We start from the raw sequence: 20,726 nt of genomic DNA on the forward strand, positions 1-20,726 counted from the left end.
AACTCATGTAAGATGGTGTACAACATTAAATACTCCTCTTTCAGCTGTCAGTTGTGCTAGAAAAGACAGGAAAGGTAAAATTCTAACTTACACAAGGGATTAATGATGGAAAACTCCCCTGCCAGAATGGAAGCGAATCGTCATGTACCCCTATTTAGCCTAAAGGGAACTTATCATGAACCAGCTCATAAATATAGATAGGACCCCATATTCCATAACCACATAGAGCCAGGGGAATAGTTACCCATCCGGGCAACACTAAAAGAATTTGAGACACTCCCCTGGGTTCACAATAGGTCGTACACATACACACACTATGGGCTACGGGTTCTCAACAATCAGTACTGACAAAAGTACCCACCGTAATCCAATCCAATGATTTCCCACAAGGGCACACAAAGTCTCTAATGGTTCTACATCTTCTGTACACAGTACTGGTGTTTTGTTGGACAAGATGACCCACTCCTGGTACCCCCTTCAGCAGGTGCCAGTGCTTAGAAGACTTCAATTGGTAGGAGGACAAACGAAATGTCAATCCAAAATCACATAGGCTAATTTGATCTATAAAATAACTTCGAAAATGGATGTTGAGGGAGACGAACTGCTCCAAATGCACAATTCTGTACCTGAAACGTCTAGATTTTTCACTTTTCGGCATCTAGCTACAGCAGACAGCTTTCCAGGTGCTAATGTGATCAGTACAGTGATGGGGTATGGCGTGGATGGTTATACTTTGAAATTGACTTAACATTATGGTTTGGGTGATACAGTTAAAAAGTTCCTTTCGGTACACATCGGTGGCTCGGAGTTCCACATGCTACACACTCCAAATCCTTTCTGCTGAAGGCGGTGCTCCCTGGGTAACGCTCCATAGAGCAGTCCACACAGTGCAAGCCACACACGAGTTGTTGTGCCAGATCTTGATGAAGGGTACCGGTAAGGGCCAGGCGTGGGCGAGCACCTCCTGGGCTGTAAGACTGATTTATAAAGAGCAAATAGGTTTCCGTGATGATGTGTTTTTTCCCAAGCACTTTCGGAACGGCGATGTATAATTGTTCAAGAAAGTAGGCTTGGGCTCGGTTTATGGTCCTACCTTTGAAACGAGAAGGGAGTAAATACTTTACCTAATGCCCGGAAATTCTCTTGTTATGCTTGTGCTTTACTGCAGATAAAATCTGAATAAACTAAGAACTAACTCTGCTGATGTCAAGTGAAGCTCGCGGTGTATAAAGTACGGGTTCGTTGTTAATTGAGGAGAACCTGAGCAAAGGATCTTGCGGGCGTGTGTGCGGGCGGGCGTGTTTGTTTTTGTGCACGTGACTGGTGTGCCTGAGACTCATTTTAAATGTAAGGACAGTCCCCTGTCACAGCCACACAGGTCCTCGGGTCCTGAGTCTCCTGGTCAGCTCTCTTCAGGGACTTGGACCGCTAGTCAGCCTCGGCTGTGGTGGAGCAGTCCCTGCCAGGTGTGAGTCATTCTCTCCAGGCACGAGCTGCTAAGGAAGGGGGAGGGGTCAGTGAACAGGTAGAACAGGACGAAGGCCGGGAGGGCGGTCGCTGAAAGCAGAGACACCCGGGAAAAGGCTGAGGGGAAGTAGGCACCATAGGTTCGACACAGAGAACGGGCAAGAGTAGAATTAAAATACGAGAAACACTAAAGGAGAGAAGGGCTAGAGAGGCAGAGAGGTTAACAATTCTGAAAAAGAGAGACCGAAAGAATCAAGGGAGAGGAGCAATAGGAGAAAGATAGACGAGAAAGTGATAAGCAGGAATAGATGAAAAGAAGAGCGTGACGGAAAGACAAGTGCCTAAAAAACGGAACGGGACCCGAAGGAAAAAGAAGAGTCGGAAAAAAAGGGACCAGGAGAGAAGCTAGAAGGGCAAGAAAGAAACGAGAAAGAGAAGCTGAAAAAAGAGGCTGAAAGAAGAGCGAGACAGAGAGTAATTAAGACTGACATCAGAAACACAGAGACGGGAATGGTGATGTAAGAAAGGTGAACATAGTCGCAATTGAAGTGAGAAAAGAACATTTTAAAGGAAGAAAAAAGAAAAGGAAGGGAGAAGAACGAGACACATGGAACTTAGTAAAGTAATGGCAAATGAATAAAGAGAACGGGAGAATAGAGGACAGCAAAAAGTGAGGAGAAGAAGAGTGAAAGCCGGGACGTATCAAAGAAAGAAAGGCAGAAGAGGAGAAAACAGAGTAAAAAGAAGGGTGGGCAGCGAGGAGCGGCTCAGAACTGAGAGTTTGAGATCAAGTAAGAGAGTGAAAATGAGGATGAGCAAGTAATGCGGAGAAAGAAGAGTCTCACAGAGAGAGTGAAAGATCCCCGGCAGAGAGTGGTGTTGAAGCCTTAATTACAGTCGCATTCTCGATTTATCTGCAGTGTGCCCTGCCAGCGCTGTCAGCATGCTGAGGCGCCTGAATACATCCTGCTGCAGGTAAGTCGGACGTGGACATGATTCTAATCACCAGGCTCTGATGTACTTTTATTTTAAACAAAGTAGATTCTTATTTTCATTTATAATGCTTCCGTTTTCAGAGGATGAAAAGAGACATGCGAATATGTTTAAAGTGACTGTTGAGAATGCTTGTACTGGGCTAATATATAGGAACGGTATTCACAAGGAAGAAGTACAAAAAACAGACAAAGACCAAATAAATGGAAAAGTAATAAGTAGAAATAGAGCTAAGGTAATGGTTAAAATCAAGCAAGAAAACAAGACAATACAAAAAATAAAGTAAGAACGAGAGAGAAAAGAAGAATAAAAAATGGGGAGGCAAAGAAAGAAAGAGTAAATGATAACATGAAAGCCGGAAAAAGAGGTCCAGAGAGAAGTGAAAGCAAGAAAGAGCGAAACATAGACAAAGGAGAAAAAAATGAAACGTCGGAGAAAAAGAAGTTGACTAAAAGCAAGAGATAGAAAAAGATCGATAGAAAGGGCAAGAGAAAGAAAAATTAGTGGAATAGGAAAAAGGATAAGAGACAAAAAGATAGAACGAGACAAACAGAATAAGTAAGAGAGCACGTGTAAGAAAGCGCCAGTGTGTGTGAGCTAGAAGACTGTGAGTGAGACAACGAGAACTATCAGTGAAAAGGGAACGCAAGGACAGACAGAGAGAATAAGGGGAAACACGCATTGAAGGAGTAGAGGAATTGAAACGCAAGAATAAGAAAATACAACAAAAGAGAAAGGGTGAGCGATTAAGGAGAGTGGGCGGACGAGATTGATAAAGAGAGAACAAGAAACAGCGAGGAAGATACAGTGAAGTAAAAGAGACAACCAGAGGAGTATAGCTGACGAGTGATTGAACCGAGATAGAACTCGCTCTCTCTTAATCGTTATACGACGTTATATTCAGAAATTCATAAAATCCGACTTATGATTCCACACCTCATCTGGTTCCCTTCCACGTCACTGATTCAACCACCTCGATGGCCTTGTTTGCGCCAACCCAGTATCCCCATCCATCCTTCTACCGTGGAGCACCAACTCAAGGTTCAACATCTTCCCCACTGTGTGATTCACCTGCCAACCCAAGCGTCCGCTAACAGCCAGATGCTTCCCTCCTCTCACTCCTTCAGACGCCCCCCCCCCCCCACACACACAAGAGCAGGTGACTAGCTGCCTAAACGCATTGTTGTGGTTTTTGTCTCGCAATGCCCTGTGCTGAACTCGGTGGAAGCAGGAGTTATCCACTTCCTCTCTTCCACACGCCTAGAACGATTTTTACCGACATCATAATCACCTGCACGCACAACTTCCGGCCGGGTCCACTTTGAAGGACGCCCTTCTCATCCTGATCACCTCAGAAGATTCTTCCGTACCACTTGGTCCATGTGACCAAGGCTGTGGCGATTACCTTAGTCCTCAGTAAACTGGCGCACTGTAGCAGGCTTTGCATGGGGTCATGTAAACCACACATTGCTCACCAGGGCATTCAGGTCATTCCACGAGCCCCCCTTCCTCAGACACGCATTCAGATCATTTCATTTTTTATTTATTTATTTAGTGCATTTTTATAAAGCGCGGACATTACCCGAAGGTGTCAGTCAGAGCGCTGTACAATAGAGCTAGTTACGTTACAAGAGAAAAGTGGTACAAAATAGAACATTACAAAGACTAAAAATGAAGGGTACACAAACTCAAAATCCAACACAGCACGCAGGGGTGAGGCATGCACAGGAAAAAATACAAATTTAGAATGAAGAGCGAACTTCCAAGAGGGGCCGGAGTATGAAAGTATTAGTTCTGAAAGTGTCTTTGGAAGAGAAGAGATTTGAGTTCAGCTTTGAAGATCTGGGTAGAGGAGTTGGCACGGAGCAAAGGGGGAAGTGAGTTCCAGATTCTCACAGCATTGCCTGAGAAGGATTGCGCCATCGATCTTTCCCTTTTGAAGACGGGGGGCTCAAGCTGAAGCTTTTCCGCATTGCAAGAGGGTCGAGAGCCTCCGGACAATTTCAATATATTTGCCAGGTAATGAGGGGAGGACGTAAGCCCCACTCCTGGCCATCCTCCCTGTCAGACACGCATTCAGGTCATTCCACGAGCCCCCCTTCTTTAGACACGCATTCAGATCATTTCATGAGCCCCACTCCTCGCCTTCCTCCCCGTCAGACACGAATTCAGGTCATTCCATGAGCCCCCCCCTTCTTCCCCATCCGACACCTCTTAAGACACCACCACAGTCTGCCATACCATTCTTCACTGATAATTTTACAGGCCACCCAATGCTGTAAATGGTGGCACTGGGACCCAGGAGGTTGTGGGCCCCACCATACGCCTAGTTTGCATGTCTGTTACTACTCCACCAGGTCATCGGGGCCCCACTTCCCTCGCAGTAGGGCCCATGTCGCCAATGCTATGACACTAAGGCGACCTTCATGTTTAGTTTTTGAAATGACTAAAGAACTGAGGCCATTCACTTCAGAATAGCCCTAAGACCAGGGCTTTAAGAGGGATGAAAAAAACTAGGGGAGTCTCTCAAAGGGGCGTGGCCACTGTAATTAAGGGCGTGGCTCAAAACACGTAAGCTAAAAATCTGTGCTTAGTATAGTGTGCCGCCCAACTTGTATTTTGCTGTTTCTGTCATTGCATCCAGATATATGATCAACAAGTAACATCGTACCTACAACAAGTTAGGGCTATTGGCTTTGTCAATGGTTGTTATTTGCAGAAGACAAATAAGCAGCAACTATGGCCTGTATGTAATATTGAAAAAGTTTCCACTTAAAGCCCCGGTGACACCTGGGCAATGTTCCTGCTCCTTCGTTTCAAAGAGAGAAGGGAAATCGAGAGGGGAAAGGACTCTCCTTTAATGATTTCCCTTCCCCTATAACGCTCGCCTGGCATGACGTCATGCCGTAACTTCTCCACAAGTGAGAAGTGAGCATTGTGAGCACGCACACATGACGTGCCGGCTGTCACTGCACTCCACCTGTGCCAGGGCACAAAATGGAGCCCGATAGAGACCCGTTTCAGGGCCTCCTTTAAAAAACTGCCGGTGCTCAGCACCGGTGAGACCCGGCACACTTAAAGCCCTGCCTAAGACAGTACTACACGCTGCAAACAGAATATCACCGTAGGCCCGAGAGCGCCTTGACTCAGCACCGCCGGCATAGATTGCATTGTGTACATGTTCCCGTTGAATTACTTGCATATGGACTGTGTTCAACCGCGAAGGCTTTTTTTCTCATAAATACCGCTCTACGTAGGCGATGGTAAAGGGGCAATTCTGTGACTGATGTCACAGCACATCCTAAAACCAAACCAGCCATCATGTCACAAAGATATTCTGGAATAGCTAGTGTTGGTGCTTGTTAAGGATGCGGCATAGGGCAAGATGACTCTTTATACCGGAAGGCCCCTTTAAGGAGTTCTGTTCAAGGTGTTCACAAACAACTACACATTATGCAGACTGTTCTCCCCTCCACAAGATCTTGATCTACAGTGGCAATCTATAAGACATTAACAAGGGCTGAATGTCAGAAATATGAGTTCAAGTACATTCCAACAGTTAAGCTGCCACCAGACTCCACGAGGCAATTAGAAAAAAATGCCACAACCTGAAAGAAGAACAGCAATGACATTACATTAGAAAAATGACAATTTTGCTTTACAATAGAAATCTCAGCAAATATTTTGTGTGGTGAGAGACACTAAGAAGACAAAATGAGAGGGTTGATGAGATCAGGACTGTAGGGCGTTGGTACCTGTGAGGGTGGTGGATGGGTTTCAGGACCCAGGTGGCATGTGTGTGGGTCTTAGGACCTGAAGAGTAGAGGTGTAGCTAATGAACTGATAAAATGCCACAGGAGATGCTGGGGGCACACTTAAATTTCAGGCTTACCAAAAGATTCCACCACAGCCAGCCTGCTGGGAGCATGTCTCCTGTTTGGCCGCCTTGGAGCAAATGTTTATATTTATTATGTATACCGCATGCTGCATTACTTAATTACTACTAAAGCCCGTAAACTCCACTGCCACTTTGCCGGTATCTGCGGGGGGAGCGGGACAGGACCACACGTCCCAGGCTCCCTTGCAGCCCCAGCCACCACCGACGCTTGTCTCAGGTGCCCGGCGGCGCCCTCACAGCACCCGGAGGGCTCCCGCAGTGCGAGAAGCCCGTAAACTCCACTGCCACTTTGCCGGTATCTGCGGGGGGAGCGGGACAGGACCACACGTCCCAGGCTCCCTTGCAGCCCCAGCCACCACAGACGCTTGTCTCAGGTGCCCGGCGGCGCCCTCACAGCACCCGGAGGGCTCCCGCAGTGCGAGAAGCCCGTAAACTCCACTGCCACTTTGCCGGTATCTGCGGGTGGGAGTGGGACAGGACCACACAAGCTCCCTCGCGGCCCCATCCACCACCGGCGCTGATTTCACGCGCCGGGAGGAGCCTTCAAATGACCCGGAGGGCTCCCGCAGAGTGGGACGCGCACGGGCGTGCCCGGGCCAAGGGCGGGCCCGTCTGCGCCCATCAGTGGCCAAAAGAGGCTGGGCTGGGCCACCCCCCTGAGGCCTGCAACAGGTGATCATGGTTTTGAAGTCCTGATTCAGCAAGGCTTCCAAGGTCAGTGATTTGACCTCTAGCCACATGATACTACTATCCCAGTTTTTTTATGGACAAGCTCTTTCTAATAGGACTTATTGAAAAGCCTGTCCGTGGTTTTCAGCTTCTCAAAAGGCTTTGGGTGTTTCCACAAGCCTCTCCCAATTACGAGAAAGGGAACCTGCGCAGAAAAATCTCACATGGCACCAATGCAATTGGCATCTCCCCATCAACCAACCTCAATAGACAGGATGCTTCAGAGGGCAATAGGTGTAGTTGCCACAGAAATTGAATTAACTGAAAGATGTCTGTCGTTAACCCCAGATTTAGTCCGACCTTTTCGCAATCATGATGTAACAGGTTCTTCACCGGCCCTGGTCCAGGAATCCCCAATTTCTCCCCCAAGGACTCGTGCAGCTGGCTGCGTGGATGAGCTACACCTGGAAGGTGCCCGCGCTAAAAAAGGGAAGACTAAATCTGCTGCATCCAGAACGCAAGAAACAAATCATGGACCATGTGTTGCCTGGCGACTTGGGGGAGGCCAGGCTAGGAGCCAGCTTGGGTGGCCAACGTGGCGGTAGACATACAGGTCCAAGTAAGAACCATTGTGAAGGACGAGTTACAAAATTTGTGTGAACGGATAGACAAGCTCACCAAATTGGTCGAGCTGTGGGTTGATAAGACAGAGGCAGCTCTAAGGGGGAAGGAATTGGTAAACCCTGTGAATTTACAATTAGCCTCCCCTGGTACTAGGCCAGAATCCCTAACAACAGATAAAATCCTCAATTTCAATACGGTAACCCACTCAAATCATGAGGGTGAGGGTAAATACTCAAGTAATATTGTGGGGTCAGGAAAATATTATAGCACCTACTCCCAAGGGTATGATCAAGGGGTTCAGATAGGAAGAAATAATGGACCTCCCACAGCAAGGCCACAAGCACGTGATCCTCCTCACCAGGGGCTCAGCCAGAGGAGTGCCCCACGTGAGGAAAGTCACGAAACAGGGCCAGTCTTACTGTGCATTAACCTTCCCCTGACCTCAACTCCCTATGTAACTATACTGGTAGGAGTTCCGGAGTTGAACAAGGGGAGTAAGGAATCACATTTTGATCTAAAAAATAAATGCATCCATTGGTTAGCCAAACATAAACAATTTCTTTACAGAGATGCAAACGAAATCCTTATGACCCACAGGGTGGGATGGGTGGGCTGGAGGCCGAAAGATGTCCCTGGTGATTGCGTCATGATCAATTTTAGAAACACAATAATAGTGGAATCCCTCTTAGACCGCAGCCCCCATGGGAGTAGGGGGGCATCAGGTCTTTCCCATTGGGTTACTTTTTCCCCCTGACCTTATTCCACCCACTAGAAAAAGAGATGGTCAACAGAGGGGGGAGTGCTTTTAGAATAAGCAACACTCTACAATGGGACAGGACCAACCATCCCCATTACTTTATAACATATCCGTAGCAAACAGATTTAAACCCCTAGGGTCAGTAGATTGACTTGCGAGTATTGAACCCCCACATGAGAGACCCAACCTTCAAAGGGAGTCATCAGGGGCCCCACCCCAGCTGAGGGAGTCCGCACAGAGGAGAGGAAACCCGAAGCAGAATGAGGCACAGGCGTTGGAAAATGGGGGTGGAAAAGACAGAGTAGCTAGGGGTAAACAGAAGATAGCACCTACCAGCCCACCAATCCACGATCCACTCTGGTAGGGCACACAGACATCCATGTTAAGAAATGCGGGACATAGTAAATCTCCCAGTTGACACAAAGGGCTATTATGAATTCAGTTTTAGACCAAGGTCGACTCAACCAATGAAGGCTCGTCAATCCCCTAGCGGCATCCAAGTGAACTATGACATCTATTCCCCTAGATTAGTTAATCACGAGGGCTCCTCAAGACTACAGCTTCTTTCCTGGAATTTAGCCGGACTATCCTCTAAACTGGATAACCCGGAATGGGGGCTCTTTATAGAACAACATGAGATCTGTATGTTCCAGGAAACATGGGCCAGGCTAGACACGCATAGAATGGGTTACGTGTCGTTCAGCATTCCAGCCACCCATGCGGGCAGGGGTAGACCATCTGGGGGATTGTGTACCTGGGTCGGTGTGCATCTGGGTTGTGAGGCAAAACAGTTAGAGAGCTCTTCATGTGATATTCTTTGTGTATTATTGTCTTTACCCACAAAAATCAATATAGCTTTAATTATTGTCTACTCTTAGCCGGTCTGTTGAGGCCAAGAGTCTACGACTATTGATCAATTACCACCTTTCTTTCACCCATCCCTGACAACTCTGGGGTAATCATTGGCGGGGATTTCAACTGCCAGTTTGAACCCCTGAATGGCTTGGTTACGGGCACCCTTAGTGAGGAGGACCTATACTGGGCCATTCCAGAGCCTAATATCCCTCCAACGCGGGCATGGACCCCGTTAGTGCTACAGATATACACCCTTACATTGAACTTTTTTCTAAGAGCATGCAACGGACGAACATTATCTGACACTCCAGGGAATTATACCTTTAACAGACCGAGGCATACTTCCATCATAGACTACATAATGGTAGACACTAAGGGGCACATGCGTCAATGTAGGCTTTTGCGATTCCTTAATTGCGATTATTAAGAAATCGCAATTAAGGAATTTCAAAAGCCTATGCATGTAGGAATCGCTATAAAATTAGCGATTCCCAAACATTCCTTAATTGCGAGTCGCAAATTGCGAGTCGCAATTAAGGAAGGCCTTCCCATTCATTCCTATGGGCCTGCAGGCAATAGGTACTCGTAAATTGCGCATGTCAAAAGGACACCGTTGCACCCCTGAAAATGAACTGTGCACACATGTTGCACACACACATGCCCCAAGGGCATGTGTGTGTGTGTAACCTACAACTTTGAAAAATGCACTTTAGTGCATTTTTCAAAGTTTTTGCAAATTACCATCAAGTTAAAATTGATGGAAGTTAAAATTGATGGTAATTTGCGGCCCCTATTAGTGAAATGGCTATTTGCGATTTCATCATGCATTGCATTTAAGGAATCGCAATTTGCGATTCCTTAAATGCAATCACAATTTAAGAAATCGCAATGAATTGCGATTTCTTAAATTGCGAGAGCCTTTCAGTTTCATGCATCCCAGAGGCCTTATTTGCGGGCGCAAACGCCTGATGTTTGCGAATCGCACCGTTTGCGCTCGCAAAAAAGGTTGATGCATGTGCCTGTCTGTCTTGGCACAGGGTGATAGACTTCAAAATCAGTCCTCGAAATTATAGCGATCACAATGCTCTCACCATAGAAATAACTTCGCCATGTGCCAGGAATGCATTTGACAATCTATCAGCACCAGACCCTAGACTAATGCAGTTCAATGGAGGGAGGAGAGTCCACTGGGGGGAATTCTCTCGATCTCAAGAAAAGCTGGCCTCGCTCTACCATCAAATTATTCCATATCTCATAGTCCCAAACCAACTTGTAACGCTTAATGGCACACCCAACCTCCACTTGAGAATTCTCAACAACCACCAAGACCTGTTTGCCTCTTTGGCAGCCTCTTTCTACCAAAACAAAAGGCTTGGGTAACCAGTGAATCTCACCACCCTTGGTTCAATGAAAGCTGTCGAACAGCTAAGTCCGGCCTTATTGCCGCCATCAAAGGCAATGACAGGCCATTGATCAAGGAAACTAGGGCGGTCTACAAGTGTGCCATTGCCAAGGCAAAAAGAAGTTGGGAATCCCAAAAATGGGACACTCTTAAAAGTGCCCTAAACAATCATGATATGAGGTCCTTCTGGAATGTCATTAATTCGGGTTCCCAGGATGGCAAATCGGCCATAGAACCCAATATTGGGAAAGAGGTATGGAAGGCCCACTTTGAATCTCTTTACTCAAGGGCGGCAGAGTTTGGGGATGGGCCAGTGACCAGTCAACTCTTGCCCCCTGGCCAGTCTCTGCTGATACCCTCCCAATCTCTCTTAGAGAGGTCACTGATGCTCTGGGCAAGATAACACCAGCCATGGCCGCAGGGCTGGATAAGATCCCTGGCGACCTTTTCCCTTCCAAGCCCACAGTCTGGGCCCCTTATCTGTGTTCTCTGTTCAATGCCATTTTACAAGACATGGAGTCCCCTACCACCTGGGCGGGGGCTGAAATTATTCCAATTTACAAAAAGGGCTCCCCGCTTATGCCTGTCAACTATCGCCCCATCAGCCTCATCGCTGTAAGCCAGAAAAATATTTGCCTGTGTTCTTCTGGGGCGACTCCAGACCTCGATGGAGGAATATAACGTTCTTACCCCCCTCCAAGCCGGGTTTTGAGCCAGGACCTCAACAACTGATCACATTTTTAGGCTACATCTAATACACTGGAAAACCGTGTGTATAGAGGGTGGCAGCCTCTATCTAATATTTGTAGACCTTAAATCTGCTTTCGATCTGGTACCGAGGGACAAACTTTGGGCAATTTTCTTGGATATGGGAGTCCCCGAGTACTTTTGTTATCAGTTAAAACGCTTACACGAGGGTAATTTTTAAGGGTGGGCGACAATTTCCGTTTCGCTCGCGGAAATTGCGAAATTTCGACATTTTCGCGTTCCGCGCGGAACGCGAACATTTTGAAACTTCTGCGATCCGCGGGGGAACGGAAATTGTCACCCACCCGTGGACAAAAATACCAGTGTCATCCACTGCCTGTATATAACTTTAAGGGACTACCTCTCCTATCAGGAGCACAAACAGATTTAAAGCAGGTGCCCGAGTTGAAGGTCACTTTCAGTAACGCATTAATCAGCACAAAAGATTCGCGAGCACAGTGGAGGCTAGGCAGGTGTGCTTTCTCCCCATATCTACCGTCAGCAATGTGCTGTAATCATTGATGGAGGACTGTGCATCCATGGCTTTCTTGAGCGCAATCCCAGTGTAGTTCCTGACACCAGGGTGTTCTGTCTCCTCATCTGCTGCTCTGGTCGGTCTCTGACCCTTTATAAACAAGAGGCATGTGAACTGCATAGAAGCCCCGCCCCACACACTGGCGGTGTGCAACGTCTTCCCGTCCTTTCCCCACTATGATGGACAGCTCACTCGAGGGACCCCGGCGCCCATCGGCGCGGTGGCAAAGTTACAGACACAGATGGTCGCTGGAGACAACTCTTCTGGCCCTTTACGCAGCTGTAGTGTAGGAAACGCACTATACATTTACCCAACGAGGTAGCACTTACTGATTAGCCAGTAGAAACTAGTGCCTTGGTGTAGATACATTCTGGCACGATGCTCCTGTCACAAAAATTAGACCTCAACAGGAAGCACTTACAGATATAAATAAAGCAGGTGCCCGAGTTGAAGGTCAAATTCAGTAACGCATTAATCAGCACAAAATTTCCGCGATCACGCGAAATTTCGCGTGATCGCGGATATTTTTTGCCGTTTCGCGATATTTTGCAAAAGGCACTTTTGCAAATTCCGCCCACCCTTAGTAATTTTGCCCAAATCAGATATGGCAAAAAAGGCGAACTCTCAGCCCCTTTGCCTGTAGAGAGAAGTGTTGGATTGGAAGCAGCAAGTACCATGTAGCTCTGTATAGGCCCTAATGAATATGAGTTGCACGGTACTGGTGGGGTGCAAATTCCACAACTGTAAACATCGGTACCACGCAGAACACCCCAGCGTGTACTATGCAATTACAAGCTAACTCCCATTGGGTGAGGAGTAACTATACAGACCAGGTTTTTCCGATGTATAGAACTGTAGATTTCTTAGAAACTGTTTCTCTCATTGAAATGAAAATAAGGATGCCAATGCCGGGGAGTTTCGGAAGGGTGTCATGGAAGAGGGCAACCTGTGGTCTGGTATTGAGGAGAATTCCTTGCTCTGCCCATGCTGCAGGAGGGGGTCGGCGGGGAGCCAGGGTCAATGGCCAGACTGTGCTGTGCCGTGCCTGCAACCCAATCTGCATGTGATTTAATTGTCTGGTAAAATTGGGCCAGATGATCCCACACTGGTGAATTCAGGGAGAAGGAACGCCGGACAAGTGCTAATTGGGCAGAGCAGTATCCCACCCAGGGATGTCACTTGCCCCGATTCACACTTTAGGCTCTTGTAGCGGTATGAGAATGTTATTGACATTCAATCTGGATGGCAACGAGCACACAATTTTGGTTGTAGATCGAGAAAATAAGGATCTTAGTTGTGCCTGAGCCTGATTCGTCCATTATATGGGAGCCTTGTGTAGGTGCATCAAATGTTTGAACTGTGTGATTTAACCCCTTGAGTGCCCCGCCCTTTCCACGCCCTGTGCCGGGCGTTTCATTAGCGGGCGGGGTTCATGACGAGATAGTCTCGTCATGGGCACAGCGCAACCGCGCTCCATGACGAGACTATCTCGTCATGGGCACTGAAGGGGTTAAGTTAATGCAATGTAGACGAGGATTCAGAAGATTCTCTGCCAGCTTCCTTGTCTGACTCTTAGCAAGAACCTGCATCCCAGGTTTGCTAGATAAGAAAAGAAAGATAAAGCACTCCTGTGTAATCCAAAAACGATCCACTGTTTTCCACGTTCAATGTGTGTGGGAGGGTATCGCGTCCTGATCACGGGTGTATGAGGCCATGAAACTGACTGCTCTGCCCCAACCCAGGAGTTAGTCCAGACTTCACAATTGTTCTTTATGTTATTCAAAAACAAAACCTTACTTCTGTCTCTAAAGAGTATGAATAAGGCTCATTCATGTACTGCCAACAAGTATGATTGATGTTGCAATTTATTCCTTCTGAATTTTCCAATTAGTTTTGACACTGCAGTTAATCATTCAATAATTAACAAATCCCAATGCATTTCTAGCTGCAAGCCTTCATCAAGGGATAACAATTCTGAAAAGAAAAACATATACAGTTTTGGACACTAACCAAACAAATTATCAAATTAACAATGTAATGCATTTTAATGAAAGAAAATACAATTCCATTATTGAAAGTTAGCTTTTTATAGCCAACCTAAGGTTGGCAACTCCCCACCAATCATGACAAGTATAAAATGTAAGGCTAAATTACACAGCTGTCTTGTGGGGGCATTCATATTAATCAGATGTTGTCGTAATACTTGGGCAATTCCTCTGATGCCATACCAGGTTCGAGATCAAAGAGAAAAATAATCTCAACATGATAAATGAAACCGTACCCCAAAAGCTTCATTAAAGTGCTGTAATGCCCAAGACCTGTAAATCAAGAAAAGTACTCCCTTGAATTTGTGCTAAACACTTAACTTGTTTGTGTTTTAGCCTAACGGGCCGGCGCCAGAACATCTGCCAGGTACCCGGAAAAACCAGTTTGGGCTGCTGCAGTGCGCCCATCAAAGGGGGAGGCTATCCAACCCCGGAAAGAGCTCGAACCAGAGATTGGGCGAAAATACATGGCCAATAGGTGGCCGGGTAATATTTTTTAACCCCCCCCCCCCTTAATGGGGGAATATCGCCCCATGCCAGGAGGTGACAATGTGGGGCTATAAGCGCACCGCCATCCCAGCAAAAGTTACTGTTGGAAGCTGGGGGCGGTGCGTTAAACAACTTTTTGCTTTGTTTAGAAGGACGCAATTCTAGTGTGAACGCACATCGGGATAGTGGCCTACGTGCATCGCTAAAGTTGTAAACTGTGCTCCGGAAGATTCATGAAAGTGCTTTGCCCAGAAGGACGCAAGTCTGATGTCCACACGCATCAGAGGAATAGCCCATGCCCATCGCAAAAGCTATAAACTGTGCTTCAAAAGATTAATACAAGTGCTCCAAAAAATAGAAACAGACTGTCCAGAAGCATAAGCTCCCTTCTATTCAAGCTACAAAAATTTAACAAAAAGAAAACCTACAACCGATCCTTCTAAGAAATGGCCCATAAAACCTGGAACTCTCTCCCACCCGAGATCAGATGCAACCCTTCCACATCCAACTTCAGGAATGAACTAAAAACTCTATTTTTGAACAAATTCCTCTCTCGTTGAGGACAATCCTCCCTCTCTGCATGAACTACCCCTTTCCTGCTTATGCGTGGCTGCATTTGCCACACTCTTGCACATACAACTCTGTTCTGAGGCATGCTCCTGTGCTTTGCCACAAATCTACTCACCATTCTATCACCAGAAGGACTCTTTCCATATCAGTATGTGCCGAAGTTTTCGTTTTCTCACCACTTTTCTTCTGTAACTTACATTGTACTTTGGTAAATTGCCTACCGTTCTATCACCGACCATTTACTGCTATTCTTTTAAAGCGCTCTGTTACCCGAAAGGGTCTTGTTCGTGCTATATAAAACTCTCAATAAATAAATAAGATAAATATATCAGAAATTGAAAAGAATCAAAAATACCATCTGGAATGTGTATAAAAAACCTTAACCTGCTGATATTCATAAAAGCTCCGATCAATCAAGCTCACATGCCTACTTTGTGCAGAAGGACACAAAACAAAAAACATAACACAATTCGGAGTCAGAACCCCCGAGCAACGTTTGTGTTGTAAACGCAAGCCGTTTCAGCGCATAAACACTCGCCATACACCTGGGAAATCTGAAGATCCGAACTAAATTGCTGTGTCTTTTCTCTAAAGGACATGGGCCATTTAGAATTGTGCACTAGAGTGGTGCGCTGCTTGTGTGGTCACACATAAGGCTGTCTAAAAGGCATACACTTGTGATAATTCTGTCTGTCAAAAAGATATAGGATGCAAACACAATTAAATCCCATGCTGTCGTGAATGTCACCATGGTGGTTTTCAGAAAAAGACATCAATAAAACATAAACAAATAAGCATAAATAAACTTCCTCAATGTGAACCATCTTGTAAAATAACCTACGTCGGAAGACCATAGTCCCCAGCTGGAAAATGCAGTGTGTAGCACATAGCAGGCTGCGTTGAAAGTTTTCCTTGGCTTCTAGAATGGGTGCCCTTTTTTACATCATTTTATTTGTCTCCGGTGATCGGAGTAGAAATGGGACACCTACAGTCAATAACTGTTCAACTACCAAAAATCACCACCAAAGTGAATTAAATTCGCACTTAATTACTACTTCCAAATCAATGGAAAAGATTCTGGTGCCGATTACGATCCTGTAAAAAAATTCCCCGTACGACTCGTATCCGGTCTTTTTACCGTACGAATCGTACAAGTGCCGTACAAACTGCCAAGTACGATTCGCATGGGAAAAACTCCATGCGAGTCGCATTGGGAATAATTCCCCACACGTCCTCGGGTCGGAAAATGTGTCCGACACTTCCCCGGACGATTTACCGTACAAACGTGAAAAGTGAAGTCCGACCGCGCAAGTATGATCCATCCTGTGCGTCCGATGTCACAACCGTATGGAAAAAACACCGTCCGCACCGAACTCCCATAGCAACCATGGAGACATGTGCCCGCATACGCGCCGCCCCCCCCAGCCCCCGTATGTACGCGCCTAACCACCCCCCCAGCCCCTGTGAGTACGCGCCGAACCACCCCCCCAGCCCCCGTGAGTACGCGCCAAACCACCCCCCCAGCCCCCGTGAGTACGCGCCGAACCCCCGTGTATGTACACCCGTATACGTGTCGAGCCCCCCGTGTATGTACACCCGTGTACGTGTCGAACCCCCCCGTGTATGTACACCCGTGTATGTGTCGAACCCCCCTGTGTATGTGCACCCGTGTATGTACGGTGCGTACCCCCAGCGCTGGGGGTACGCACCGTACATACACGGGTTCGACACGTACATACACGGGTTCGACGCGTACACGGGTGTACATACACGGGGGGGTTCGACACGTACATGGGTGTACATACACGGGGGGTACGACTCGAACGTACACGGGTGTACATACACGGGGGGGTTCGACACGTACACGGGTGTACATACACGGGGGGTTCGACACGTACACGGGTGTACATGCACAGGGGGGTTCGACACGTACACGGGTGTACATACACGGGGGTACGACGCGAACATACACGGGTGTACATACACAGGGGGGTACGACGCGAACGTACACGGGTGTACATACACGGGGGGGTTCGACACGTACACGGGTGTACATACACGGGGGGTACGACTCGAACGTACACGGGTGTACATACATGTGGGTTTGACATGTACACGGGTATACATACACGGGGGGTACGACTCGAACGTACACAGGTGTACATACACGGGGGTTCGACACGTACACGGGTGTACATACACGGGGGGTTCGACACGTACTCACGGGGGCTGGGGGGGTGGTTCGGCGCGTACTCACAGTGGCTGGGGGGTGGTTAGGCGCGTACATACGGGGGCTGGGGGGTGGTTCGGCACGTACTCACGGGGGCTGGGGGAGGGGGGTACGGCGCGTACCGGGCCCCCTATTCTGGTCGTTTCGCGGCGTACTTCGCTTTTCCGGCACTTTTTGGGTGCCGTGAAAATATTGCCGTCCGGACTGCTGTCGGTTCGAATCGTACTTCCTGGGTCGTGAAACGCTGCCTGACAGCGTCGCGACGTCACGTCGGAGCATTCCCGGATCACATTCGTATGTATATTTTCGTCGGACGGTGTTTTTTACGATTCGTACGGAAACGGTGTTTCCGTGCGAATTGTACTTCCATGTTTGTAAAGTTTTATAACCGGGTATGAGTCGGACGGAGAAAACGCTCCGACCGACGGTTCGTACCGGGTTTTTCCAGGATCGTAATCGGCACCCCTGTCTTTTAATGCATGTTGTGATACTTATGATCACTCTTAACAAAAAGCAAATTAAAGTTAAGTGGTCTGGTGGCCATCTTTATTTTAACCAACAGGAATGAATAAAATCCTCCATAAATATGCTAACATAACTGAATCATTTATTAATAGTGAACATGTGTAAAATACTCCGTAGATATCCAGACACAAACTCATGTGCAAACCATGCCAAACAAGTCCTGTTATATTTAGATTTTCCTAGTAATTTTTAACAGAATGTCTTAATTTTATTAAAGACACAGAGGTGAGTATTATGCTGTCTCTTAACCTGCTTTAATAAAGATCAGCAGCCAAGATAACTAGAAAACTACATGTCCCATAAGGCTAAGGAAAAAAATGCCAATGGGAGAAAAGAAAATCAGAGTACCATCTACCAATCAGGAATGAGGGACAGACCATTAAACCGAAGATGTCTGCAAGCAGCCCTCGTTTCTTGTGCGAGAAGTTAGGAATAAGTAGAAAACATTGGAAAAATAGAACATACAATAGCAACAGCCAACATAAGTGAAAAACTCTCTTGTGTAAAGTCCATCCAAAAGGATCCAGACTAGGCAGCGGAGAAAACAAAAGGGCCGGAATAGGAAGAAGTTTTCATCTTCTGAAAAGACTTGGAAGGCAGAGCAGTAACTCCTAAAGTGGTTGTAGAAACTGGCGTAGAAGAAACTGTTAGGCAGGAGAACACAGAGTTCATACTGTGTTGTGGTGGGATAATACTTGCCTCCTTGTTTTGAATAAAATTAGGACTTTCCGTTAAAAATTACACTAGTAAAATCGACATTTTATGGCAAGACCCAAGGCTCATATTATGCTTGTTTAAAGCATATCAACCACTACAGAGGAAGCAGTAATAACAGGTTCACAATAAAAGGTTTAGAAAGTTGTATCATTAGACCAGTCAGCAGATCTCAGAATGTCCTCTAACCAAGAGCCCGCCCAGACGTCCTTGAAAGCCATAATCCCTCGAGCAGAATGGGCTCCAAAAATGGATGTGTCTATGCTGGTGGGGGGCATAATCATTTAACCCAACAAGCAAGGGTATGAGAAGAGAAGGGTTTGTGAGGTTTTTTGAAGGAATTAAGGATCTGGGTATGAGAGGACAGTCTGAGATGTACTGTTATTTGTTCATATACTTTAAGATAGTTTCCCACATGTAAGTCTGTTTGATTGGGAAAATAAGGGTAAAACACAGTAGTCAATTTTTGTTTGTATGTTTGCTAATGGTGAAGAGAATGTCGGTGGGAGTAAAATGGCCAGAGGAAATGCCGAAAACTTTAACATCAAATAAGCGTTTGATGGAGATCAATTTGGCTGAAAGCATTTTTAGGGAAAGCAAATTATTCTCTGGCCAGGAAATGAACAACTGTAAAACCAGGTTAACATCTGTATATGTTGGAATAGGGGGAATAGAAAATGTTACTACCTTTAACAGATGACAGATGAGAAGATGTTCTCCAACTGGTTTTCCATTGATATACGAATGATTCCTGGAAATCGCAGAGCGATAAAGGTTTACAGTATGAGATGTCTTACCTGCGCCTGCTCGGGAAACAAGGAGGCTAGCAATGAAAAATATGTCTGTTAAAAAGGGATTAACAGATTTTTGCACATGCCAGCTTCCCCGAAGAGAACAGCTGAACTGTGGGCTTTGGTAGTGCTGGGGGAGGGGGGTGGGGCGGGCATAATTTGCTGATCTAGCTCGAGGCTTCTGCCAAAATGCCTGAATAGGATTGAGAACCCTCAAGACATTAAGGACTGTTGGCAAGAGTTTACTGTTCAGTACCAGACTGTGGCTGTGACCTTCTAGGTTCATGTAGATGGTTTAGAAACTCCAGGAAGGGAGGATACCATACCTGTCACTGTCAGAAAGGAATGACTAGAACCAGTGTGGCCTTCTTGTAGTGGACCTGAACCAGAACCCTGTTGATCATGATGAAGGGGGGGAAGCATAATTGAGGGCTTGGAACCAGTCCTGGGGAAAAGCGTCTGTAGCTAATGCTAAAGGAATTGGATCCAAACTGAAGAATTGGGCAAGATGGGAATTGAGCTGGGACGCAAAGAGATCTATTTGGAAGGGATCCCATTTCTGAAACAGCATATTGAAGACTGAAGGATGAAGTCTCCAGTCTCTGTAGTCACGAAGATGACGAGAATACCAACCTGCTACTGAATTGAGATTGCCAGGTAAGCATTCCACTCAAATGGAAAGTTTGTGAATGAGACAATATTCCCAGAAGCTTTTCTCTAGTTCCACTAAGGGTTTGAAACTGGTGCCGGCCTGGTGATTTATGTAAAGAACTGCTGACAGATGGTCCATCCAGAGCAGAATGGATCACGGAATCCTGTTTTTGCAAAACTTTGATTGCAAAGAAGCCGGCCACTATCTCTAAACAAGTGATGAACAATGATGACTCCTGTGGAGACCATGTCACTCCAGTCGATATTTTACCACACCGGGTGCCCCAACCTGTCAGATTTGCATCAAATTCTAATACAATTTCTGGAGCCGGAGCGAATGTAGACCTGCCATTCTAGGCATCTAAATGGTCTCGCCACTATTGAAGTTCTAGTCTGAACTCCTGGTCTAAAGGGATGGAGTAGGAATAAGCAAGACCTCTGCGAAGATGACACATTTTTAGTCTCTGGAGAGCTAGATAATCAAACGGCCCCTGGAAAATGGCCTGAATCAATGAGGAAGACAGACTGACAATTCTTTCAAGAGATCTGAAGGAAATGTTAGAAAGTCTCAGTGTGTGAAGAAGTTCTGACTTTTTGCATGAACCTTGGATTGGGGCAAGTAAAATTCCATTTGTTGAGCAGGAACTAACACTGATTTGTCTTTGTTGATGGGAAAAGCCCAGCTCTGAAAGGAAAGAGTATGTGACGGGAAATTGTGAGTGGAGAGTTTGTAGATTTTGACACATAAAAAGAATGTTTTCTAA

The 20,726-nt window shown here is 46.5% G+C and overlaps 1 protein-coding gene across 1 annotated transcript in view; it reads left to right on the forward strand.

Annotated features, from left to right (window-relative positions):
- Nucleotides 1-1,432: 1,432 nt before the first annotated feature.
- Nucleotides 1,433-20,726, forward strand: part of LOC146785257 (galactose-3-O-sulfotransferase 2-like) — a 434,940-nt gene continuing 415,646 nt past the window's right edge. Inside the window, exon 1 of the mRNA XM_085634199.1 lies at nt 1,433-2,442. Coding sequence (XP_085490325.1) covers nt 2,411-2,442 — 32 coding nt within the window. The 5' untranslated portion in view covers nt 1,433-2,410. The remainder of the gene's footprint in view (nt 2,443-20,726) is intronic.

Source organism: Triturus cristatus, chromosome 11 (assembly GCF_964204655.1).
Source record: "Triturus cristatus chromosome 11, aTriCri1.1, whole genome shotgun sequence".
NCBI classification, from domain to species: Eukaryota; Metazoa; Chordata; class Amphibia; order Caudata; family Salamandridae; genus Triturus; species Triturus cristatus.